Raw genomic sequence first — 26,434 nt, 5'->3', positions numbered from 1 at the left:
AAATGTCTTCTGTCCAGTAATTCTGTGTGTATTTGCAGTGGCGTCGAGTCAGGGTTGCATCTTCTAATGCTTAACATTGAGCGAGGCTCATTAAAATAATCACACAATCGTTATAGGTTTATTTTTAACTCACAGAAAAATCACAGTATATCCAACAGGATAACTTCCAGGGTCATCATTACACAGTACCTTTTGTTTGTGAGCGGCGAGGTATCCCTGTAGTTTCTCTGCTCTGAGGAAGGGACTGCTGTGCACTGCGAAGCGCACGTCCAATGTCCTCTCCCTGACGTCCATCAGGCTGAAGACGTTGATGACGTCAACGCCCACCGCCAACATCTCCGACAGGAAGTCTACCAGCAGTTCATAGCGACTCCTCAAGCTACCGCGCTGCTGAATAAACTCATTCGCTGTGATGTCTGCAACACACACGCACACACAAGTAGACACACAAACAAACAAAGTTATACAAGCCAACATATGCCACATGACTCTTCCCTCTCGTTTTCCTAGGCAGAAACAGATGCATCCCTAAAATCTCTTCAATGAGCAGGAGGAACAAACAGCCAATAAACAGAATAACAGACAAGCTCTGCTTGTGACTTGTACTCTTATTAGAGAGACACTCCGTATCTGTAATACTGGACATATATTTCAGAAAGATAAAGAGCTGTACTCATGAAAAATGCATGTCCTCGAAGCAGCTCTGGATGTATTTAAGGAACATTAAAGTTGTGCGAGGACCATGTTCCCAGACCTGACCTGACAGGCCCTGTCAATCGCCTCTCCTCTCCCCTCCTGAGAGCCACTGGCCCTGGCCCAGCGAGACAGACACCACCCAGCCCTGCTACACAATGTCACAGTCATAGCCAACGCTCACACAGACAGACCACTCTGGCCATGTCGGGGATATTGAGCGGGGGGGGGGGGGGGGGGGGATGGTAGAGGACGGAACAGCCTTCAACCTCAATTTGGAGCATGGCATCGCTGCCAAGGAGAGGGTGCCAAGGTGAGAAAGCTCCTGAGGCGAGGCCACCTCTAATTGAGCCAACACCTTCTAGCATGGGATTAGGAGAGAGAGGGAAGCTGGGGATGGAGCAGGGGCCCTGGGCTTTACCTCTGCCCCACTCCCCTCAGTCCCCTGGGCCCTGTTTGACACAGACAGGGTCCCCCTACTGCTCCAATCGAAACTCTTCAGCACACAGGAGACAGGTGGAAAGGAAAGGGAAAGAGATTTCATCCAATTTTAATGACATCAGTGACATAGTTATAAATTGTTTTAAGGGAGAAGGCTCCAATAATCATATCTGATGAATGAAACGTTTAATAAATGCATGTTTGTGGATTTCTACAAAGTTTAGTGTGTGTAACTGTCTGACTGAATGTGTGTGTGTGTGTACACGTGTGTGTGTGTGCATGTGACGGGCATATGTGAGTGCATGTGTGTAACTTTCTGACAATGTGTGTGTCTGTGTGCTCTCATCTCTCCCACTCTTAATCCCCAGGCTGACGGCAGGCTTTAAGTGTCATGCTGGGAACACCTGAGCGGTGTCAATCTGGGATCATTAGGTCCCGAGGAGTGTCAGTGTTGCTCAGTGTGATTAAGGCCATGAGAACAGACCGAGGGAGGAATCCTAGATGGACATTAAGAGAATGGAAATGGAACTCAGCGAGAGGATGCTGCTGCCGATGCTACTGCCGTCTGTCTGGTCTCATTACCAGTGCCGTGGGAGACAGACAGGGACTCTCTTTAACATGGAGGGACAGAATGACACCTGGCTTTGATCCAAAGCAAAGATCACATCGACTCTCCTTCCCACGGGCATTAGGGGGACACACACACACACACACACACACACACACACACACACACACACACACACACACACACACACACACACACACACACACACACACACACACACACACACACACACACACACACTCAGTGGCGGATTTAGGTGTTGGCGACATGGGCAGCTGCCCGCACAGCTGCGCGATCGGTTTTCTAGCGCTCATTTGCACGTCATGTCAATGATATCATGTCACCGTATGGGACTGTGGGTCAATTAACCTTGTCGGAGTGGGCGCCCTGATTCTAGTTTGTGAGCTAGGCAGGCTACTGTCTGGGAAGGTCTCCCACTCAGAAGTACGAGATGGGGAGGGGGGCACGGGTAGGTTGACCTCAGGTCTCCCCACTAGAAGCCCGAGGTAGGGGGAGCAGGGGAATCTATCAAATAGCGCACCTCTAACTTTGTACGTTACTAATGCAATTAGTAAATCAGTCACACTACGAAACGTTACCAAATAAACCACAATTCATTCATAATACCGTGAATATATAGAGTTGAAGTCGGAAGTTTACATACACCTTAGCCAAATACATTTAAACTCAGGTTTTCACAATAGCTGACATTTAATCCTAGTAAAAAATCCCTGTCTTAGGTCAGTTAGGATCACCACTTCATTTTAAGAATGTGAAATGTCAGAATAGTAGTAGAGAGAATGATTTATTTCAGCTTTTATTTCTTTCATCACAATCCCAGTGGGTCAGAAGTTTACATACACTCAATTAGTATTTGGTAGCATTGCCTTTTAATTGTTTAACTTGAGTCAAATGTTTCGGGTAGCCTTCCACAAGCTTCCCACAATAAGTTGGGTGAATTTTGGCCCATTCCTAATGACAGAGCTGGTGTAACTGAGTTAGGTTTGTAGGCCTGCTTGCTCGCACACGCTTTTTCAGTTTTGTCCACACATTCTCTATGGGATTGAGGTCAGGGCTTTATGATGGCCACTCCAATGCCTTGACTTTGTTGTCCTTAAGCCATGTTGCCACAACTTTGGAAGTGTGTTTGGGGTCATTGTCCAGTTGGAATACCCATTTGTGACCAAGCTTTAACTTCCTGACTGATGTCTTGAGATGTTGCTTCAATATATCCACATAATTTTGCTTCCTCATGATGCCATCTATTTTGTGAAGTGCACCAGTCCCTCCTGCAGCAAAGCACCCCCACAACATGATGCTGCCACCCCTGTGCTTCATGGTTGGGATGGTGTTCTTCGGCTTGCAAGCGTCCCCCTTTTTCCTCCAAACATAACGATGGTCATTATGGCCAAACAGTTCTATTTTTGTTTCATCAAACCAGAGGACATTTCTCCAAAAAGTACGATCTTTGTCCCCATGTGCAGATGCAAACCGTAGTCTTGTTTTTATATGCCGGTTTTTGGAGCAGTGGCTTTTTCCTTGCTGAGCGGCCTTTCAGGTTATGTCGATATAGGACTCGTTTTACTGTGGACATAGATTATTTTGTACCTGTTTCCTCCAGCATCTTTACGAGGTCCTTTGCTGTTGTTCTGGGATTGATTTGCACTTTTCGCACCAAAGTACGTTCATCTCTAGGAGACAGAACTCGTCTCCTTCCTGAGTGGCATGACGGCTGCGTGGTCCCATGGTGTTTATACTTGCGTGCTATTGTTTGTACAGATGAATGTGGTACCTTCAGACATTTGGAAATTTCTCCCAAGGATGAACCAGAGTTATGGAGGTCTACAATTTCTTTCTAAGGTCTTGGCTGATTTCTTTTGATTTTCCCATGATGTCAAGCAAAGAGGCACCGAGTTTGAAGGTAGGCCTTGAAATACATCCACAGGTACACCTCCTATTGGCTCAAATGATGTCAGAAGCTTCTAAAGCCATGACATCATTTTCTGGAATTTTCCAAGCTGTTTAAAGGCACAGTCAATTTAGTGTATGTAAACTTCTGACCCACTGGAACTGTGATACAGTGAATTATAAGTGAAATAATCTGTCTGATAACAATTGTTGGAAAAATGACTTGTGTCATGCACAAAGTAGATGTTCACACTGACTTTCCAAAACTATAGTTTGTTAACAAGAAATTTGTGGAGTGGTTGAAAAATGAGTTTTAATGACTCCAACCTAAGTGTATGTAAACTTCTGACTTCAACTGTAGTTTCACAGACATATTGTTGCATTTTTTTCTGGTTTGTGCGAAATTGTTAAGAATAATATAAAACCAGTCTGCACACCACCAAAGTGAATTGGTTTAGTCTTGACTCTTAGTTGACAGTGTTGAGGGATGGGTAATATATTGATGCTCGAGTGCCAAATCAACACAAATTGATAAGAAAAGGGCTAAGCCATCAGGGGCCCAGTTTAGGAAAAAGACGAAAGAAGAGGAGAAACACGCAAAAGACAAAGGTATGCAGCAATGTCATCTCTTTATGAATATAATATTATGCATGTAAAAAATTGGGCCGGCAGGGTAGCCTAGTGGTTAGAGTGTTGGGCTAGTAACCAAAAGATTGCAAGTTCAAATCCCTGAGCTGACAAGTTACAAATCTGTTGTTCTTCCCCTGAACAAGGCAGTTAGCCTACTGTTCTGAGGCCGTCATTGAAAATAAGAATTTGTTCTTAACTGACTTGCCTAGTTAAATAAAGGTAAAAGAAAAAATAGGCTAGTATGACACTTATGTTTGTTAGCCTATGTTGCTATGTTGCTTTCTATGCTATTACACATAGGATTAGAATATTTCATTTTCTGTCCAACTAGCTTACATAACATTGGATATCATTTCACACAGTTTCATCATGACAATGTGTGTAGCCTGCAGCAAACCGATTACAACCTAACTAGCACATTATGGATTTGGTTAAGTTTCATTGAGGTGACATCATAAATGTGTGATTGTATTGACTAGGTCCTGAGCTCAGTAAGGGGAATTTCCAATGCTGTAGGCTAACTTAAAAGACGTCTATTATGCTGATATTTTGTATCTTTTGTGATATATTCAATATTTTGGGGTGTTGTATGGTTCATTTGGTTCCTATTCTGAAAGTTTGATAAATTGTGCATAATGTATTTAGGGCGTCAGTGTGTCAGACTCATACACTGTATTTCAAAGCAAATTCAGGGGCACTTCTGAAATATTTTGGAGCACCCTCTGGCACTGGCCAGGACGAGGAGCCATCTACCTCCTCAGCCATACAGGCCTCTTCAGAACTGATCTCTGAGCCTCAGGACGAGGAGCCATCTACCTCCTCAGCGTCATAGGTGTCTTCACAAATGTTGTCTAAATCTGAGGATGAAGACCCATTTGCTTCTACTTCTCCCCAGCATGATTCTTCAGGTGTGTTTGTGAGCACGCGCACGTGTGTGCGTGTGTGTGCGTGTGTGTGTGGGTGCACACACGTGTTTTTATGTGTGCATCCCTGCATAACATAAACAAAATAATTACTTTCCATTTTGGAAAGTTTTAGGTTTCCATATTGTAGGTAACAATGATGGTTTTATTATTACTGGGTATGTATGTGTGATGTTCCACCACTATAAACGCTGTGAATAACGTGTGTAAACTAATGCCCATGTGCTCTCCATTAGAAATGCCTGTAGCAGCATCCCCACTAAATCCTGCTGCTGAGGATGAACCACTGTCAACAGATCCTGCTGACTGGCCTTCAGTTCTGACTGACAGAATTCGGACACAACTAGTTTGCAGAGGACCAAGTGAGGTACCACCTAACTTTGTTTTCCCAAGGAATGAGAGTGATGGAAGAAGTTGCCACCACCAGTATTTCAGGAAGACCTTGATGAGTGATGAAAAAAATCAGTTGAAGTTGGTTGGTGTATTCTGAAAGAAACAACAGCCTCTTCTGCTTCTGCTGCAAACTCTTTTCTAATAAGAACATGTATTTAGCAAACTCAGGACTGACAGACTGGAAACATGCAAGGTCTTTGCTGACTTCGCACGGCAGCAGTCCAGAACACCAAAACTGCATGAAAACATGGAAAGAACTGTCAATGAGGATCAAAAAAGGGGAAACAATTGATAAACATGAGGTGGCACTTATGGAGGCTGAGAGGATAAGATGGAGAGAGGTGTTGACACATCTGACTGCTATTGTCCAGTCTCTGGCAGTTAGAAATCTGGCACTAAGGGGACACACAGAAACACTGTACTCTCCATCAAATGGAAATTTCCTCAAAGAGGTTGAACTGATGGCACAATTTGATCCAGTCATGAAAGAGCACCTTAACCGTGTCCAAAAAGGGACCTGGAGTCACACCACCAGCTACATTGGACAAATTCACTTATAGTATATAACATTTACTCAATAGTTTAGTATTTTGTCCCATATTCCTAGCATGCAATGACTACATCAAGCTTGTGACTACAAACTTGTTGGATGCATTTTCAATTTGCTGTGGTTGCGTTTCAGATTATGTTGTGCCCAATAGAAATGAATTGTAAATAATGTAGTGTCATTTTGGAGACTTTAATCTGTAACTTTCTCACTCATCATTATTCATGATTCATTCATTATGATCCATAATGATGGTAGCATCCACATTAATGTAGAAGTGCTCAGAAACATATTATATTCTTATTTACAATAAAAGTGACTCCAAAATGACACAATACATTATTAACCATTCATTTCTATTGGGGCACAGCATAACCAGAAACACAACCAAAACAAACTGCAAATGCATCCAACACATTTGTAGAGTCACAAGCTTGATGTAGTCATTGTGTGCTATGAATCTGGGACTAAAATACAAAACTTTTGACTACATTTAATACCATATAAGTGAATTTGTCAAAATAATTATACACCTTCAAATGGGGGGACTAGATACATAAAGTGCATTGATTTCTAAATGGTACAACAGATATGTATGAAAATACCCTCAAATAAAAGGTGCCATTCTGTACTGTTGCCTGATATAAAACATTTGATCTCAAATCCAAAATGGTGGAGGACAGAGCCAAATTCAAAGTTTTAGCTTCACTGTCCAAATAAATACGTAGGGGACAGTAAATACAAACTACCTCCATTAAAAGAGACTAGCATGCCCCTGTCATGTCAGGTCAGCAGACAGACACGCTGATGGTGACAGAGTAGAGGGTCTCAGTTGACTGGGTCAATCGGACCTTGAGACAGACTCAGAGGTTAGTATTGGTGTTAATCCCAGAGGTGAACTGAAGATATTTTTTCCAATTTCTCTTTTTATTGATCCCCTGAAGCAGGACCTTAGAGAGATGCAAACATGTGAGGTAGGGCGCAGAGTTAGGCAGAAGGGAGGGATGGGGGGAGGAATGGAATGAGGGATAGAGGGATTCAACTTTGAACTTTTTACAACTAATCTCACAATCAGAAAAGGACACATTCAAGCTGTTTCAAAGTTCTTTATTCAACATACTACATTCCCCAGAAGGCTGTGCATTTGAGAGAGAGAGCGAAACAGAGTGAGAGTGTGTGTACTTGTTTTCGTTCCTTATCAGGACCCTAACGTCCTAATAATTCACTCGAATGTCCTGACAAGGTAGGAAAACAATAAATTGTTTGAAAAGTCTGGACTTTTTTCATGTCCTGATTTTGTTAAAATGCTATTTTAAGATTAAGGGTTATATTTACTGTTTTAGGGTTAAGGTTAGGGATAGGGTTTAAGGTTAGGTTTGTAGTATGTCTGTTTATGGAGGTGTTTACCTTGAATTGCACTGGCCCATTGTAATTCTAAGGTTAGGGTTAGGTTTCAGCTTAGGGCTTTTGGGGTTAAGGTTAGGGTTAATGTTAGGGTTAGGTTAAGAGTTAGGGAAAATAGGATTTTTAATGGTCAAAATGTTTTACTCCCCACAAAGTCCTGAAATTTCACAAAAAAGAGCTGTGTGTGTGTGTGTGTGGTGTGTGTGTGTGTGTGTGTGTGTGTGTGTGTGTGTGTTTCTTTGAGGATGTACTAAACTCAGCACAAAAAGAAACGTCCTCTCATTGTCAACTGCGTTTATTTTCAGCAAACTTAACATGTGTAAATATTTGTATGAACATAACAAGATTCAACAACTGAGACATAAACTGAACAAGTTCCACAGACATGTGACTAACAGAAATGGAATAATATGTCCCTGATCAAAGGAAAAGTAACAGTCAGTATCTGGTGTGGCCACCAGCTGCATTAAGTACTGCAGTACATCTCCTCCTCATGGACTGCACCAGATTTGCCAGTTCTTGCTGTGAGATTTCACCCCACTCTTCCACCAAGGCACCTGCAAGTTGCCGGACATTTCTGGGGGGAATGGCCCTAGCCCTCACCCTCCGATCCAACAGGTCCCAGACGTGCTCAATGGGATTGAGATCCGGGCTCTTCACTGGCCATGGCAGAACACTGACATTCCTGTCTTGCAGGAAATAAAGCACAGAACGAGCAGTATGGCTGGTGGCATTGTCATGCTGGAGGGTCATGTCAGGATGAACCTGCAGGAAGGGTACCACATGAGGGAGGAGGATGTCTTCTCTGTAACGCAGAGCGTTGAGATTGCCTGCAATGACAACAAGCTCAGTCCGATGATGCTGTGACACACCACCCCAGACCATGACAGACCCTCCACCTCCAAATCGATCCCGCTCCAGAGTACAGGCCTCGGTGTAATACTCATTCCTTCGACGATAAACGCAAATCCGACCTTCTCCCCTGGTGAGACAAAACCATGACTCGTCAGTGAAGAGCACTTTTTGCCAGTCCTGTCAGGTCCAGCGATGGTGGGTTTGCTCCCATAGGTGACGTTGTTGCTGGTGATGCCTGGTGAGGACCTGCCTTACAACAGGCCTACAAGCCCTCAGTCCAGCCTCTCTCAGCCTATTGCGGACAGTCTGAGCACTGATGGAAGGATTGTGCGTTCCTGGTGTAACTCAGGCAGATGTTGTTGCCATCCTGTACCTGTCCCGCAGGTGTGATGTTCGGATGTACCGATCCTGTGCAGGTGTTGTTACACGTGGTCTGCCACTGCGAGGACGAGCACCTGTCCGTCCTATCTCCCTGTAGCCTAAGGCATGTTCACGCAGATGAGTAGGGACCCTGGGCATCTTTCTTTTGGTGTTTTTCAGAGTCAGTAGAAAGGCCTCTTTAGTGTCCTACGTTTTCATAACGGTGACCTTAATTGCCTACCGTCTGTAAGCTGTTAGTGTCTTAACGACCATTCCACGGCTGCATGTTCATTAATTGTTTATGGTTCATTGAACAAGCATGGGAAACAGTGTTTAAACCCTTTACAATGAAGATCTGTGAAGTTATTTCGATTTTTACGAATTATCTTTGAAAGACAGGGTCCTGAAAAAGGGACATTTCTTTTTTTGCTGAGTTTATATGCTTATGTGAACTGGTGTGGGCGTCTAAAGGATTCACTATTTATCACACATTTCAACTTTCAATCAATTTCTCCTGCGAGTTTTCCACAAAGAGCCTTAATCTCACAGAAGAAGATTTAACAGTACATGTCCTTATTGCCTTCCACATTTGTTCTTGAAATGGAATTTAAAATGCCATCGAGGCTATATCAGTAATACTATAAGTAGAATTTTTCATAACAGCTCAGACTTGGAATCCATGAGAATGTTTACAGAGTGCTTTATTTGTGAAACAACCTGAAAATGGCTTCCACAATCCCAATTCTCTTCAGGTAATTGCTGTTTACAAATGCATTTGGATTGGGGGTTAGTCTTGGTGTTGACATTTAACATTTTCTGGGTTGTGTCTACAAATGTATATTTAACCGAAAGTTTTAACACCGCAAGTTTTGGACTTCTAACCCCGTTTAAACATTGTGTGTTTCAGCTACAAACTTCGGGGTATGTACCATTGGATTCCCCTATTTCTTCTACGTCCGTAGATACCAACCAAGTCTGTGGGATTAATGGCGGTTGAGCTAGATCGGTGTTTGTGAGACAAGGGTAGATCCCGAAGAGGCCCGGGTGCCGGGTCTTTTAATAAAAACGTCTGTAGAGTCTGAATGGTTTAATCTACAAACTACTAAAAGCGATCTATGAAAATCGGAGACTCCCACGAACACACACATTGCTCTATGACGCTCACAAGCTACACAAGAGCTGTTAGAAGGTAAGGGCTTAATCTAGGGCATCCCAGGACATAGTGTCTATAATACTGTAATAAGCTCACATAGCTGCTGTCACAAACTCCAAACTCCACCCAGTTGAAACTGACTAGTTGAATATTCATTTCCCACTGAGGAAACAATTTCTGTACTTACAGTATTTATCTAAATTCATTTTGATCTGTTTTTTTGATTCGGCGGACCTTATTGGTTTTATTATTATAAAAAAATGCTGTCAATAAACTCATGAATGCAACTGTTTATGTCAAATTGTTCTACGTGTATCCCTGGTTTCCCTAAAAAGAAAATGGTAAAACACTGTGAGGATAAATATAAATACATAATATCACATGCAGATAAGTCAGATAAATGAAGAACCGAGTTTTGCTGGGGTCTCAGGACTGATCGGGTTAGTGAAATTAAACTCTAGGTTGAGCATCTGACTCTGGCTCAGTCCTCAGCACTACCGCAGTTGTTGACATATTTTTCAACTTCAACAGACCTTTTATGGCATGAGCCATTCCAATCAATACACACTCTACAGCTCTCCAAATGCAGTGGATATTGTTGACGTTTAGAGGACGCACTCGAAATACCCAGCTATGAAGTTTTACGAAACCAGACGGCTCTACCGTAGATTAAATGGGCTGAAGAAGAGAGCAAACAAACAATCATTACGGGAGATTTTGGTTCCATTTTCATCACTTACAGTAGCATATTATAAAACATCCTGTTTACCCAGTTTCCTTTAAATAAATAATGTTACACAGTATATAACCACCAGCTGTAATGTAAAGGCTCCTGGTTGGTGTGAATACATTTGCCTGCTGCTGTTTTTGGAATTTGAAGCAAATCCCTTTTATCAGCTTATATGAGCCGTGACTTCCTCCGCTATTCCTCCCTCTCTCTTTTCATTTAAATAGCTCAGAAATCATAAAATCCCCTCAGCCGTAGACCATGTCTTCCAAAGTACATTTCATTTTCACACACATAAGCAGTGTATCAGACTATACTTGACACCCGACATGAAAGTGCTGAGGAAGCAAAACATTGTCTAATTACAATTTCAGAATTACATATTTCCAAGAATTACCCATTTCCACTGTTACTACCCCATACATTGTATCTTGAAAATATATATTCTTATAAACATAAGAAATAATCGTCATATGACAACATGAAACAATATAAAACAATTCGGTCCCAGGTCATAGGTCAAGGTTCAGAGGACATGTGTACTGTACTGTACCTGCCAGGCGGAGGGATCCAGAGTTGTAGATGGCCTCGTCACGCAGCTCCCTCACATACACCATTACTCCGGAGACAGCGTCTGGCCACACTCCGTCTGACACGCGCACCTGAAACTCGTAGCTGCCCGGGGGAGCATTCTCCTTAATGATCAGGAATCCCGTCCGCTTGTTCAGGAGGAAGTAACTGAGGAGGCATAAAAAAAAACACATCAGCAACATCAATTCTTCATATATCGCATGTAAAATGAGCAGCCTGTGGTGGATCTGTAGATAGATTTGGTGATACACCACTGTGAATGAATACTGGGCTGACATAAAAGAGAAGAAATGACTGAGAGACTTTGGGAACCAGAGAGAGGAGATTAAGACACAAAGATTCAAAACAGCAGAATTAAAGAAGGAATAGATAAAAGACAGCAGAAAGAGAGAGGATACAACAAGAGAAAAGAGGAAATTATGGGGGAGGAGAGAATAGAGAGGGAGGGAGGAGGGAGGAAGGGAGGAGATGATAGAGGAAAGAAGGGGAAGGGAAGGGGAGATTAGAAAAGAGAAAAGAGAAAAAAGATTAGAGGAAGCAACTCCTTGTGGACCATAACTTCATACTTCTTTTGTAATTGAGCTCATTCAAGTTTAATTACACTGGGAATCAAAGTAAGATCCCAGGCACATCAAATAGCGAAGGAGACATTGAGATGAGCAGGTTTATCATCTTCAAATCCAACCATGTTTTATATGAAGCGTCAAAATTAGTAAACTGGACTCCAACCATTTCCCTATTGAGTAATGCAGAAGTTTCTCTACTCGAGTGAAGATGAGAGATGCTAGATTAAATATTAACTCTGTATCGATTCAACAACATACTGTAGCTATGTGTGTTGAAAGAACAGATTCTCTGGGAGGAAAGCTACAGTCAATCTGAGTTCATGTATGTGAGTGCAGTGCAGGTGGCAGTGGTTGTCATCATGCTTCTGGATGTGAGGCCGTCAAGGTGTCACATGGTATGATATGTTCTGAACACCACTGTAGCTGCTGAGCCTTCACAGAGATCTCAAGGCAACCGTCTCAAAAACACCCTGTCACTAAAGGGTTCCTCTGCTCTGCTCGTCTCACACCTTCGTCGCAGGTGCAGGTCCACGACATCGATGACAGAGAGGCTGTCGGGAGACATCACTCTCAAGGTTTTATGGGGCGTTGAGAGAGGGGGACGGAGGGAGGGAAAGAGAGAAATACAGAGGAAGAGAGCTAAAGACGTCTTACTTGGGCACATGTCCCTCAAAGGCATAGGTCTTGTTGTCCCAATCATCAGGATCCGGGGCGTAGACCTTCCCCAGGACAGTGGTCGGCATCCTCCCTGTCGGCAAAGAACATTGATTTTCTCAAGGGTGTGTGTCTCTGTGTGTGTGTGTGTGTGTGTGTGTGTGTGTGTGTGTGTGTGTGTGTGTGTGTGTGTGTGTGTGTGTGGTGTGTGTGTGTGTGTGTGTGTGTGGGGGGGGGTGTGTGTGTGTGTGTGTGTGTGTGCGTGTGTGCGTGTGTGTGTGTGTGTGTGTCATGAAGGGGTATCGTCAAAAAGAGCACTGTTCACATGGACATTAAAGTATTCTGAAAACAGCAGGCTGCATATGAATGCATGTAGAGAGAAAGGCCATCATAATCACCGCAAGGCAACAAGAAAAATGTGTCTGAAAGAAACTAGTCAACACATACGACCAGTAACTTTCCATTGCACTTCAACAAGAGGAACGTGATGTATTGACTCATTTTGTGAAAGGAGAGAAATACACCTGGAATAGATAGTCAACCCCGAAGAGGAGAAAAGAGAATCAGCTATACCTAATTGCTCGCTCCTACAAAAGGCTCCAGAACAACAAGAGAGACATAGATTCTTTTCAGAAACTCCCTGTTGGAGCAAAACCTTCAAGCCTTGGAAAAGGTCAGACTGGGGGTCAGACGATTTGCTCCTCGTCCATATATTGCTTTGTGAATTTGTTCTCTCATTGCTGTGCTATTCATGAATACATGCATTATAGTGTATTGATGACGGCAGTGATCTCACCTCTGTGACTGTTGACAAAAATCTCCTTCTCTCCCGCCTGGTGAGCATGGTCGTTCTCGTCTCCTATGGTGATGGTCAGAGTGTTGGTGACCGTCTTGGGTGGATGGCCGCTGTCACTCATGACGATCTGCAGGTGGAACTCTTTCTGCCTCTCCCGGTCGAAGGCCCTCAGGGCTGTGATGGTGGCCGTGCCGTTTCCGTTATCCTGCAGGTAGAAGTCGTTGCTGTGGTTTAGCTCTAAGGGAAGGCTGAAGTAGAATGGAGATCCGTTCTCCGCTGAGTCTCGGTCTACGGCCCGCAGCAGTGTGGAAGTCTGGTTGAGTCTGACCAGCTGGGGACCAGCGACGTTCTCCCACACCACTGGGGCGTACGTTGCCTCAAACTCCGGCCCGTTGTCGTTGACGTCCAGCAGTGTCAGCTGAATGACGGTGCTGCCCGTCAAGGCCGGAGAGCCGTGGTCAGTAGCCAGGATGACCAGGTGGTGCTGCGCTGCTGTCTCTCTGTCCAGAGCGCTGGTCACAGTGACTAGACCAGTCTGGTCTACAGAGAACTGGCCCAGAATGTCTGACTCCTGGAGGATTCTGTAGGTGATCTCCTTGTTTTGGCCTGAGTCAGAGTCGCTGGCCGTCAGCCTGGCCACACTGCTGCCCACGGGCACGTCCTCGGGCAGGGGCGCCGGCGGCTGGGAGAGCGCGATGAAGATGGGTGCGTGGTCATTACAGTCCTCTACCTCTATGACACAGTGGATGAAGCTTGAGAAGTCCAGGTCTTCGACCTTCAGGGTGAGGTTGAAGCGCTGCTCACTGGGCCTCTCGTAGTCCAGCCTCTTCTTCAGTCTCAGGGTGCCACGCTGCTCCTGCCGGTGGCTCACCATGGAGAACTTCTGCTCTGGGTCTCCTGCCACCACACTGAAGGTGAGCTGGGCGTTCTCTCCTGTGTCCCAGTCCTCAGCAGACATCTCCAGCACCACTGCGCTGGGCTCACTGCTCTCAGGAACCCTGGCCAGGCAGGACCGCTCTGTGAACCTGGGTGCGTGGTCGTTCACGTCTGTCACCCTGATGGTGGCGGTACCCGTGCCCACCATGCCACCCCCATCCCTGGCCTCCACCACCAGCAGGTAGGCCTCTGCCTGTTCCCGGTCTAGGCCACTCATTGCCACCGAGATGGTGCCCGTGGACGGGTTAATGCTGAACATGTCAGAGCCACTGCCACCTGTACCCGTATCACCCACAATCCTGTAGGAGAGCACGGCATTCTGGCCCACGGCCGAGTCGTCCAGGTCGGTGGCCGTCATCTCCATAACAGAGGTTCCGGGGACAGAGTTCTCCGGCACGTTGCCATGACAATCGGGGGCACAGGTGAAGATGGGCGCGTTGTCGTTGATGTCCCACACGTTGATGATGATGTCAGTGAATCCGGTCAGACCCTCGCCGCCTTCATCTGTGGCCAGGACCACAAACCTCCACACGGCCCGCTCCTCCCGGTTCAGAGTCCTCTGAGCGTAAATCTTCCCTGTCACCTCATCAATAATGAACTCGCTCTCGGCTCCCTGGCCATGGAGGGAGTACCGCAGGGCCTCCTGGTCAGCATCCTTATCTGGGTCAGTAGCAGTTACCTACAACATCAAAGGGAATGTGCTCGGTGAAGCTTTTTAATCTGCAGCACGCCAACTTTTTTTTAATGGAGTTCAGCACTGTTTAATTATTGAAGCTTCCTGACTTGGTGTCATCCATCAGGTTGGTTGAAGTGTTAACTTCACACCTACCTGCTCTGCACAGTGATCAACTCTAGTTTATCGGCTACATGCACAACTTTCACTCTCCTGACCTCAGCCCCAATCAATCCCCAGGCAGAGCAACATGTTTAAATCTACCATGAGAATTGCAGAGCGTCAGGTACTGTAGGTGAAATGAAACCAATGAGCTACTATGGAGCGGTGAGGGGAAAAAAGCTACTACCAGACGTCCCATCTGAAGAATCTTATAAAACAGGGATGTTGGAATGAAAAACAGCATGATGTCATCTCATGCAATTCAGTCATAAAGGCTTGGGTAATAGAGTGTCTGTAACCTCCTGGCGCACAATGACTCCCATTCTGAATGACAGAACCTTGGAATTCTAAGGTTCTATTATTCTGAGAAAATTTGCTGGAATAATTGTTATCTTGTTTTCTTGAATTGGGGTATGCAGTAGGTACAGAATATTTTACAAAACAAGGCTATGCCTGTAACTCGGTTTTGACAAAAATGCAGATCGAACGTTAAAATTTCAAGCTCTTCAGATACTGATGGAAAAGCACTAAAATGATTACTGAGAGAAAATGTAAGATACACATCAAAACCTCAGTCTTTCACATTGACAGATAGATATCGCTCTATAACACGGTTGAGTTGATGACAAAATACTCTCACGAGATTTTAGACATCTGATACTGTATATCATACTATTCTCCCTCATTTTCTACTAATACACGTGTGATGACTTAAGAGATCATTTGTATCTGCAGTCATAATAATGTGACAAATAAAGTTACCGCATGACTCAATGAGCGTTTCAAACGTACCTGAAGCACGAACACCGGCGATCCATCCAGCTCTTCAGTCACAGAACCATAGTACTCGTTGACCGTGAACACCGGCGCCTCGTCGTTCTTGTTGACCACGTTGACCATCACATCCGCATAGTCCTCCCACTTCCCGTCCGACGCCAGCACCAGCAGCTTGTAGCCCTTGTTCCGCTCGTAGTCCAGAGGCTGAGCGATGAAGATGGTGCCCACCTCGGGTTCCACATCAAAAACACCGCCAGTGTTGCCAGACGTGATCTGGTAGCGTAGCTTCGCATTGGCGCCTAAACAGAACAATGTGGTGACCGAGATATATGTAGTAAGCAGAGTGGGACACCATGAGCATCACATACACGTCATTTAACATATATAGGTAACATTTTCAGGAATCAAACTTTCGTTTTTCAAATGAAATCGGACTGAATCCAGGTATTAGGTCTGCTTAACATTTTAGGATTTTTAGTTTTGTTTTTTTGCTTCACAAAGCAATTGTACTAAGGTCTATTAGCTGATCAGCAAGTTCTATACGGAATCCAATTATTGAGAGGAGACTCTTTGGAATCTCAAACAGATTCAATAAATTACAACTCAGGAGAGGGAGAATGGAGGAATCTCCAAAGACACAAAAGATTCATAGCTTATTTGCAACATGAAAGTGAGGACGCCAGAACAGAGCAGAGGACTAATCCCTAATCCTGAGTATTTTGTTGTGTTGGCAGTGCTAATGAAACATTAGAATGACTTGTGAATAGATATGTTTTCATTTGAGCTTCCTCTCCCCCTTCAAAGTGCTGAGTTCAAATCCCAGTGGAGACCATGCATGCACAGAGCGAGCAACGCAGTGCAAACAAACAAAATGAAGAAACAAACACAAGAGAAATCCTATTCCCACTTGTACGTGTAAAAAAAAAAAAAAAACTTCCCACTTTCCCTGGCTATAAGTTGTTATGCTGACAGGAGGAGAACAAAAAGAACTAATCTACTTCCACTTCCATGAACTCTTATCAGCACAGTAAAGGAGAAAGACCTCACTGTCTCTCTGTCTCTCCCACTCTGTTCTCTCTCTTTCTCTGTGTTCCTAGTTCCCTAGCTCCCTGGGTGGTGATAATCTGCTCGGGGGGTGTCGGGACATCAGCATAGCTGGCCCCGCATGTGTGCTTTATTACCCAAAGTGGCCCGGAGACTGTCCTCTCACGAGTGGCACTGTGTGTTGAGATTGCAGAGATGGAGCTGGTGGCGCAGCCCGAGCCCATTCATCACAGAGAGGTGGTTGCCGCTCCACAGGCCTACCCGTTCCGACATGATAAATGTCTGATAATATGGAGCTATGCCCCCCCCCCTTCTCCCCTCCTCTCCTATTCCCGTAGCGGACTGATAAAGAGCCCTCACCGCAATAGCTAGCTGCCGCAGCACCAAAGGAGATGATATGCTTCACAATGGATTTGTTGTAGCGGGTCGTGTGAGCTAGAGCCGGCTGAATGAGGGTGAGTCAGGTGAATAACAGGCAGTGTGTTAGTATAGGATGAGATGGATGGGAGAGGGGTACGGATGGTGCCTGTAGGATGAGAGTCATTATAGCGCTCGCTGCAGGAAAGAGAGAGAGTAGAGTTGCTGTGTGCTGCATGTGTGCAGTCCCTGGCCTGTGATTTGATGAGCCTATTAGGATGTTAAGGATGTCCTTTCTGAGCTATGGGGAAGCCATACGGAGACTTGTGAAGTTTGTATGAAAAATGTACATTCTGATTTATATTCTGTATACACTGCAGTACCTTGACAAGTAATATGACACAGCAACAATTCATAACATGAAATCGATGTGAAACATACTTTATAAAAATAGGGCATCTCAACCGTACTGTGTTTTCTTCAGGGTCATGACCTGAGCAGAGATGGAGAGCCCTCGTAACCTCTCACACGTTCACTGAGCGCAGGGAGAGTGAGTATGACAGGGAAGTGGCTTATTTTCTCCCTCTCCACCACGTACCTTCATCCTCGTCATTAGCGCTGACAGTTAGGATGGCAAAGCCCACGTCTGCATCCTCATCCACGTCGACTTCATACACCGTCTGAGCAAAGACAGGCTTGTTGTCGTTCACATCGCTGATGAAAACCCTCACGTACGCCGTGTCTGAAGGAAGGAGAGAGAGAGCACGGAGTGAGAGATTAAACGCCAGGCCCGCTCTTATTCTGTCAAACTGAACATATCCTCCCCCCCTCTTTCCCTCTCTCTTCTTTATCCCTCTATTTCTCCCTCCATCCTCCTATCTTCACCCGCTATTATTTCTCACATCTCTCCATCTTGCTCTCCCTCTCTCTCCGTCTGACTCTTTTCTTTCTGAAGCAATCCGTAGGCAGATGTGAAAAGAGCCCCTTGAGGGAAGGAGGGGGGGTGGCCAGTATAATATGCTCCCTTTCCCCATGCCAATATAATATGCTCCCTTTGATATGAGTATGAAAGGGAACATAATTTGCAATACACTCTTCAAGATAAGATCAATTATGTAAGCTGGTTGCAAAGATAGCTTGCAGTTTAACACAGAGATAATGCAGCCTAGCAGCGAAACAAGCCACAACCTCCAACCTTTTACACCTTTCTGAGTCTGTCAGAGGAGAGGAGAAGGAGGACATATCTGTTGGGCAGACACAGCCATCGTCAATCGGTGTGTCTCCTCATCTTCTGTGTTCCAGACACACACAGAGAGAAGCGTGGAAAGTACGCAGTGTCAATACCGTGACAGATTGCTCTTTCCCCGTCAACACTGCTATTGCATCAAGGTGGTGTTTACAACCCTTCTTCAATACTGCTGTCATCGATTACACCATCGCCCTATCCCTGGGCTCCTCCAATTCCATTCAGTATACTCTTTAGTCGAGTGAGAGGGAGAGAGAGATTAGAAATTGAGAACGTGTGTGTGTGTGTGTGTGTGCTTGCATGTGCAAATGTGTTTTTCCCCTCCATGATTCCCACCACCATGTCAGTATGTTGTATAAGACAGGATGTAGGTGCCTGTTGCTGGGAGGGAGAGAGGAGGGATAGTGAGGGATGGAGGGTTGAGGGCCCTATAGAGACTCATTCTACATGCTAAGCAACAGAGCAGTGTTCTGGGAGGAGTCTCCATCACTCTGAAGCCCCTGGTCTCCACTTCTCTTTATATCATCCTCATCTAATATTTATAGCACTGCAAAATCACACAGATCATCTTTTTTTACTCCCTGGCCTTTTTAATATTTAAGTGGTGTTTACGCTGTCAGAAATGTCATATAGGGCGAAGCCGACTGAGAGCATCTTTGAATCATCTATGATAATATGAATGAAAAATACATTCTCCATAAGACCCTGTCTGGTTGTTCATCAGCGGGTGAGAGTCCCCTCTGGGGATGGATGAGCCCATCTGGTGTAGAGAGAGAGGATCCCTCCCCACCAGAGAGACAAGCCGCAGCTCAAACTTAAATGACGCCTTGAGACTGCCATCCAAACCCCAGCCCTCCTACTGTTGTACCAAGGCCTGTCGGGCAAACGGGGGGGGGGGGGGGGGGGGGCATTTTCAAATGTATTGAAATGTACTCAGACAATGCACACGTTGTGTTCCTATGTCGTCACAATTTGATAAGGCGTGCTACTGTGTGCATACTGCATGCATTGCTGTTCTCTCTCTCGTCCTCCAACATCCTCCAGCCCTGTTGAGCTGACGAGATGATCTGAGCTGGTCTCACCTGAGTTGGGCTGTCCATGTTTCCCAGGTCGGGCTGACTCCCAGCCGTCCACTGACTTGACCTCCAGCAGGTAGGAGCCTTTGGTCTCACGGTCAAACACGGCCTCTGTGTAGATGGAGCCCAGCTCAGGATCAATCCGGAAGTACTGGTAGTCCCCACTGCGGTCGTTCAGCAGGGAGAAGGAGATCTGAGACAGACAGACAGAGAGAGAGAGAGAGAGAGAGAGAGGGGAGGAGGAAGAAGTGGAGGGAGAGCAGGAGGCCAGGGTAGAAGAGAATGAAGGATGAGGTTAAAAGAGAGTGGCATGGAGAAGGTGAAGGATATGAATGGTGTAAGAGAGGAAAGAGAGGAAAGGATGTCGGAGATACACGAGGGATGAGTAAGAAAGGATGGACGAGAGAGAGACAAGGAAGACAGAGATACAGAGTAAGGATTACCAAAGATAGGTGAGTGAGACAGGGGGAGAGAGGAATAATAGTTTTAGTCAAACAGCGGAGTCTCTAATAATAGTCTAACACCCCATGCATATGATTCATTTATCTCTCAATTGGGCTGGATGTGACCCCAACCACATGTGACTCTCTGACAATTTTTGTTGTACACTGCTCAAAAAAATAAAGGGAACACTAAAATAACACATCCTAGATCTGAATGAATGAAATAATCTTATTAAATACTTTTATCTTTACATAGTTGAATGTGCTGACAACAAAATCACGCAAAAATAATCAATGGAAATCCAATTTATCAACCCATGGAGGTCTGGATTTGGAGTCACACTCAAAATTAAAGTGGAAAACCACACTACAGGCTGATCCAACTTTGATGTAATGTCCTTAAAACAAGTCAAAATGAGGCTCAGTAGTGTGTGTGGCCTCCACGTGCCCTGTATGACCTCCCTACAACGCCTGGGCATGCTCCTGATGAGGTGGCGGATGGTCTCCTGAGGGATCTCCTCCCAGACCTGGACTAAAGCATCCGCCAACTCCTGGACAGTCTGTGGTGCAACGTGGCGTTGGTGGATGGAGCTAGACATGATGTCCCAGATGTGCTCAATTGGATTCAGGTCTGGGGAACGGGCGGGCCAGTCCATAGCATCAATGCCTTCCTCTTGCAGGAACTGCTGACACACTCCAGCCACATGAGGTCTAGCATGGTCTTGCATTAGGAGGAACCCAGGGCCAACCGCACCAGCATATGGTCTCACAAGGGGTCTGAGGATCTCATCTCGGTACCTAATGGCAGTCAGGCTACCTCTGGCGAGCACATGGAGGGCTGTGCGGCCCCCCAAAGAAATGCCACCCCACACCATGACTGACCCACCGCCAAAACGGTCATGCTGGAGGATGTTGCAGGCAGCAGAACGTTCTCCACGGCGTCTCCAGACTCTGTCACGTCTGTCACATGTGCTCAGTGTGAACCTGCTTTCATCTGTGAAGAGCACAGGGCGCCAGTGGCGAATTTGCCAATCTTGGTGTTCTCTGGAAAATGCCAAACGTCCTGCACGGTGTTGGGCTGTAAGCACAACCCCCACCTGTGGACGTCGGGCACTCATACCACCCTCATGGAGTCTGTTTCTAACCATTTGAGCAGACACATGCACATTTGTGGCCTTCTGGAGGTCATTTTACAGGGCTCTGGCAGTGCTCCTCTTGCTCCTCCTTGCACAAAGGCGGAGGTAGCGGTCCTGCTGCTGGGTTATTGCCCTCCTACGGCCTCCTCCACGTCTCCTGATGTACTGGCCTGTCTCCTGGTAGCGGCTCCATGCTCTGGACACTACGCTGACAGACACGGCAAACCTTCTTGCCACAGCTCGCATTGATGTGCCATCCTGGATGAGCTGCACTACCTGAGCCACTTGTGTGGGTTGTAGACTCCGTCTCATGCTACCACTAGAGTGAAAGCACCGCCAGCATTCAAAAGTGACCAAAACATCAGCCAGGAAGCATAGGAACTGAGATGTGGTCTGTGGTTACCACCTGCAGAACCACTCCTTTATTGGGGGTGTCTTGCTAATTTCCTATAATTTTCACCTGTTGTCTATTCCATTTGCACAACAGCATGTGAAATGTATTGTCAATCAGTGTTGCTTCCTAAGTGGACAGTTTGATTTCACAGAAGTGTGATTGACTTGGAGTTACATTGTGTTGTTTAAGTGTTCCCTTCATTTTTTTGAGCAGTATATATCGTTAAAACAAAGCTACGCCGTTATAATTCGGTTTAAAACAGGAGCCTGATGTCTATTCACCAACAAAGAATGAACTTAATGTTAATATTCAAACTGAATAAAAGCTGTGTCGACGAGCTATGAATGGCATTCAACAGCCGCAGGAAGTTATTCAGCAAAATTCATTGAGAGAGAGGACGGCGTGGGTCAGAAAATGAATACAGGGGAAGAGCAAAAATTAAAGGCTGAATTAAATGTAATGCTGTAATAAAAAGGTTGTGGGGGTCAAGTTATTTGTAAAAAAAAAAAAAAATTTAAATCCCAAAACTAAACAGCTGTGAATGATTTTTTTCTTTCATATTCATGCCCACCAATGATACTCATTATCTAAATGTGGGCCTGCATGGCATCTATGATTCAGCCTGCCTCGGCGAGCGCAAGCAATTCAGCAGCCAAGGACACTGCCTGCAAAGAACCAAGTACATTTTATGTACCCCTGTGCCAATAGCCATGGTGTCCTCGTACTGGGAATTCAATTATGAGCAGACTACCCATACTGTTTGTGTGTGTGTGTGTGTATATATGATCGTGTGTCTATTGAGAGCAAGACAGAGATCAAGAAAGAGATACACATAAAAGCAGCAGGAAACGCAGACAATGCTGTGAGTGTGAGTGCGTGTGTATGCATGCGTGTGAGAACGTGTGCGCCCAAGCGTACCCTTCTGTTTGCGCGTGTGCGAGCGTGCGCGCGCACGTGTGTGTCTTCTCAACACTTGCGTCCTTAATAATCTTTTACTGCAGTGGGCTAAATCAGGGTCACACAGAGTGTTTATTGGTAGTCTTAAACAAATCACTTTGAAAAAGAAGTATACATCTCACATACAGTACATGGCTCTGGAGACGCCTGTACCGTGTCACTTATAGAGTTGAAATGGATTCAACTTTGATTTTGCATCCCAATATGACACTTTAGATTCATCACAGACGACTGAAATGTAACAAAGCCGTTGGACGTAGAAACAGCGGATTTCCGTCGGTTAAAGAAATATAACGTTTATTAATTATGAAATTATGAAAAATATGAATAACGTTCCACCCATGAGGCCACTAGGTCATTTAACTGCGGGAAAAGGGGGGAGGTTCAGTATGTGTGACGTGCTGCATTGTACGTTTTATACGCTGTGTTGCTCTCGGCACAGGAAGCCGAATCGCAGTACAGATTTCATGGCCAGGCTACAGGAAGCAGACCCTTGTAAAGGAACACTATACTACAGAACTATAGACTAAAGATGGGTTTTTCCATTTTCTACCTTCGGTATATAAGACTCCAAGGTGAAATTAAAAGGGGAATTGCTACTGTGGGTTTACAGTTGAGTGGTTTCAACTCTTATCCAGTTACATACAGTAGTGGTGGGTTGTTCACATGGATTTAAAGTTAAAACTGTGGTCGACAACACTAGGCCTGGAGTACTACAAATACTCCAGCTTTTCTGAGAAATTGCTAACAACCATGACCTGCATTCACAAAATGTCTCAGAGTGCCGATACAGGATTGTTGTTTGTATTTCCATTATTCCAAAGCGTTCCGTCACCTTTCCGTTGAGTCCCAGGTCCAGGTCATTGGATGACACCTGCGTGACAAACGTCCCCACCTCCGCCCCCTCTGTGACCGACGCCTCGTAGATGGACGAGGTGAAGAAGGGAACATTGTCGTTCACGTCTAGCAGAGAAAAACACCAGCATTATCCGTCATCATTTGGCTCAGCATTTTCTCAGTGAAAAGGGTTTTTATAAGGAGCAGAGTGTCTTTCACGCAGCAGGCTGTAAAAACAGAGTGGCAGCAGACTCCATTCTGCGTCCCATAGTCTTTGTGGCTAAACATTTGTTGACAGAGATTAATGAGACCTTGGAAACTCCTGGAGGTGTATTGAACAATTTCAAAGACCTCTTTGTGACAGTCGAGAGCTCTCTCTCTGTTTTTCACCATTCAACCATTTCCACAGACAAATAATACAAAACAGCTTGTTAGAGTCGTTTGTCTATTTAACTCAATTACCTCTTTCTTAGATACTATAGAGAACTATACGGCTCGGATGCATTCAGAGTTACCATGCACTTCCATGTTTTACTTTATTCAGCAAATGTCTTAATCTATGAATTAAACATGGGCCTTAAATCCATTACAACCCTTTCCTCCCCGTCTCCCTTCCTCCTTTCCAGTCCTCCCTGCCTCCGTAGTACTCGCTCCATCCTCTGGAGAAGACTGAAGGCTCACTTATTGAGACAGATAAGGGAGAGGAGAAGGAGAGGTGAAGGAGTGAGGAGAGTCTAGCCAGATTAATTATGTCTCTCTGGTTTAAGACTAACTCTCATGAATGATAGAGGGGGGAGATGGAGTCTGGTTAGAGGGAAGTGGGAGGATAACAGGAGGGAGTCTCGAGCTGGGCTACGGTGGGAATGAGAGCTATTTTGGGACAGAGGGTCAGGGGTGGACTGAACTGCAGTAATAACTGCCATGGTAATGGGAAATTAAGCTCGGATTGGACCGGTAGGCTGGAAATCAACTCGATTTTAATAAAGAGATTGAAGCCCAGTACATCATACTTTCTGGGGTTAGTCTGGAGGAGAGAGAGTCTGGATGAGAGAGAGAAAGAGCGACAGAGCGAGAGAGAGAGAGAGAGAGAGAGGTGTTTGTATACAGCCATTGTTGAGTCAAGACTGCTGGGATGGAAGTAAAAAGGATAGTTAAGTATTATGGGTTGTTATATGAGCAGGTTGCACTGATCTGTCTTACCTGTGATATTAAGATAGACCGTAGTGAAGGCTGCCAGGGGGACTGCAGCCACATTCTGAGCCCGGACCCTCAGTATGAAGTTCCTGGTGGTCTCGTAGTCCAGCGGCTCAGCCACCAGGATGGAGGCAGAGCCGTCCTCACGGTTAGGGGTCAGATAGAAGCGTACAGGCATGTTGGTCTCCGGCACCATCCCATCCTCCAGGTTATAGGTCACTCTAGGGTCCCCCAGTGGAGAGGTGGCCTTGATAGTCTGGGGTACAGAGAGGAGACCGAGCCAGGGGAAACTGAGGACACTAGCAGTCAATTCACACCTCTGTGACTGCCTGTACCCTCTACTCAGCTTTAGGCTTTAGGCGAGGACGCCTGCAAAACAAGCAGCTCTACAGATCAACTACAACCGACTGTGGCCCATTAAATCTTCAATATTTATCTTGCTTATCACTTAGAACTTCAAAGGAAACCTTCTCTCTCTCTCGATCACTCTAAGTGAAATATTAATCTGCATTTTTAATAGCCTTAATAGCTTATAAATGATACAGAGGAAATTCAGCAAATTCATTTTCAATGCTTTAGTTAAAAAAATAAAAGCAAATGCCTATGAATTATCCAGGGCTCGTGATTGCCAGAGCCTGGCTCGTAGAAGTAATGAAGCGGTTGGCTTAAAATAGAGGCGATGGAGGATGAGTCTGGACATGGGTAGGGAGAGGGGGAACAGAGGGAGGGGGGTGTTGCCTGGTGTAAGTTGCCATGAGGATGTAGGACTATCCCAGGACACAGCAAGCGCCGGAGAGAGGGAGGATGGGAGAGTAGGGATGGAGGTTGAGCCCTGAGGGAATTATCTACTCTCGTCTTTGCCGTAGACTATAATAGCTTGGTGTCCATACAGTACGTCATAATACGCATTACTGTGCATTACTGTGCATTACTGTGCATTACTGTGCATTACTGTGCATTACTGCAGAGACATGGTAAATGCAGCTAGTGTCATTCAGCGTTGGGGTGTTTGTACAGTACAGTAAAGTAAGAGCTGTAAAGAAACAGCTTTAATGTTAGATCAAACAAGTCTACTCCATAATGCTTTTATTTGCTTTGAAGCCCTGGGAAAAATACTGGTTCACAGCTCAAAATACCTCTCTCAAGTTACCAGCCCCAATTCTGTAATATGTACCTATCCTACTGTGTGTCATCATGTCCCGACCTCCCCTTAACTCACCTTTCTCTAACCCCATGTACCTCAGAATACTTGTTTCAGGTTACATCTGCCATACTCATCCTAATTTGCCATACTCATCCTAATTCCATTGTGATTTATGTTCAACTCTGCCCTAAGATAACCCCTATGTCCCTCTACCTCCCCCAGGGCATATAGCCCCATGTGTATGATAAAACACGACTTCATCTACTTCTCCCCACATCCCACCCACACAGTACCCTGCATCCCAAATGGCACCCTATTCCCTATTTGGTGCATTACTTTTGACCAGAGCCCTGTAGTGCACCACATAGGGAACAGAATACCATTTGGGACGTAGCCCGTTTGTCCCGGTCCCATCCTTACCACAATGGGTGTGTCCCTGACGGTATTCTCTGGGATGACCACGTCATAGCTGTCCCTGTCCCACTGCGGAGGCTGGTTCTTCACGTTGGTGATGGTGACGGACAGCTCCACCGAACTGCTCCGGTTCCCCCCGTCCGTGGCAACTATCTCCCGGGTGATGTAGGTCCTCTGTAGTCATAGCAACAACATAGCTGTTACATGACACATGCTGACTGAAATAATAGCAGTTTAGACTGGGGTGAAGAGGCAGGACAGCTAGAGAAGTAATGAAACATAAGCCCTCTCTGTGATCGTGTAGATCAGATTACAGCGAGAGGTCAGGGAGTGTCACAGGGGCAGGGACACATGCTGGTTGTATTTGGCCCACGGGTGAACGTAAATGACCCTGTCTCATCACTGATGACTGACAGAATGCTACCCAACAGCGTT

General features: G+C 45.4%; 1 protein-coding gene across 2 annotated transcripts in view; it reads right to left on the bottom strand.

The window, feature by feature from the left end:
* LOC106587167 (neural-cadherin) overlaps window positions 1-26,434 on the bottom strand; it is a 213,223-nt gene that overhangs the window by 59,871 nt on the left and 126,918 nt on the right. For both annotated transcript variants that reach the window (XM_045708388.2, XM_082969408.1), the window contains exons 12-21: window positions 26,006-26,173; window positions 24,448-24,697; window positions 23,246-23,373; window positions 19,487-19,673; window positions 17,757-17,900; window positions 15,773-16,056; window positions 13,210-14,824; window positions 12,414-12,507; window positions 11,156-11,340; window positions 190-416 (exon numbers count right to left, since the gene is read on the bottom strand). In XM_045708388.2, coding sequence (XP_045564344.2) covers window positions 190-416; window positions 11,156-11,340; window positions 12,414-12,507; window positions 13,210-14,824; window positions 15,773-16,056; window positions 17,757-17,900; window positions 19,487-19,673; window positions 23,246-23,373; window positions 24,448-24,697; window positions 26,006-26,173 — 3,282 coding nt within the window. The remainder of the gene's footprint in view (window positions 1-189; window positions 417-11,155; window positions 11,341-12,413; window positions 12,508-13,209; window positions 14,825-15,772; window positions 16,057-17,756; window positions 17,901-19,486; window positions 19,674-23,245; window positions 23,374-24,447; window positions 24,698-26,005; window positions 26,174-26,434) is intronic.

The sequence above is a fragment of the Salmo salar genome, chromosome 26 (genome assembly GCF_965601325.2).
Source record: "Salmo salar chromosome 26, fSalSal1, whole genome shotgun sequence".
Lineage (NCBI taxonomy): Eukaryota > Metazoa > Chordata > Actinopteri > Salmoniformes > Salmonidae > Salmo > Salmo salar.
The sequence above is the reverse complement of the archived record's forward strand: the minus strand, read 5'-3'. Positions and strand labels throughout refer to the sequence as shown.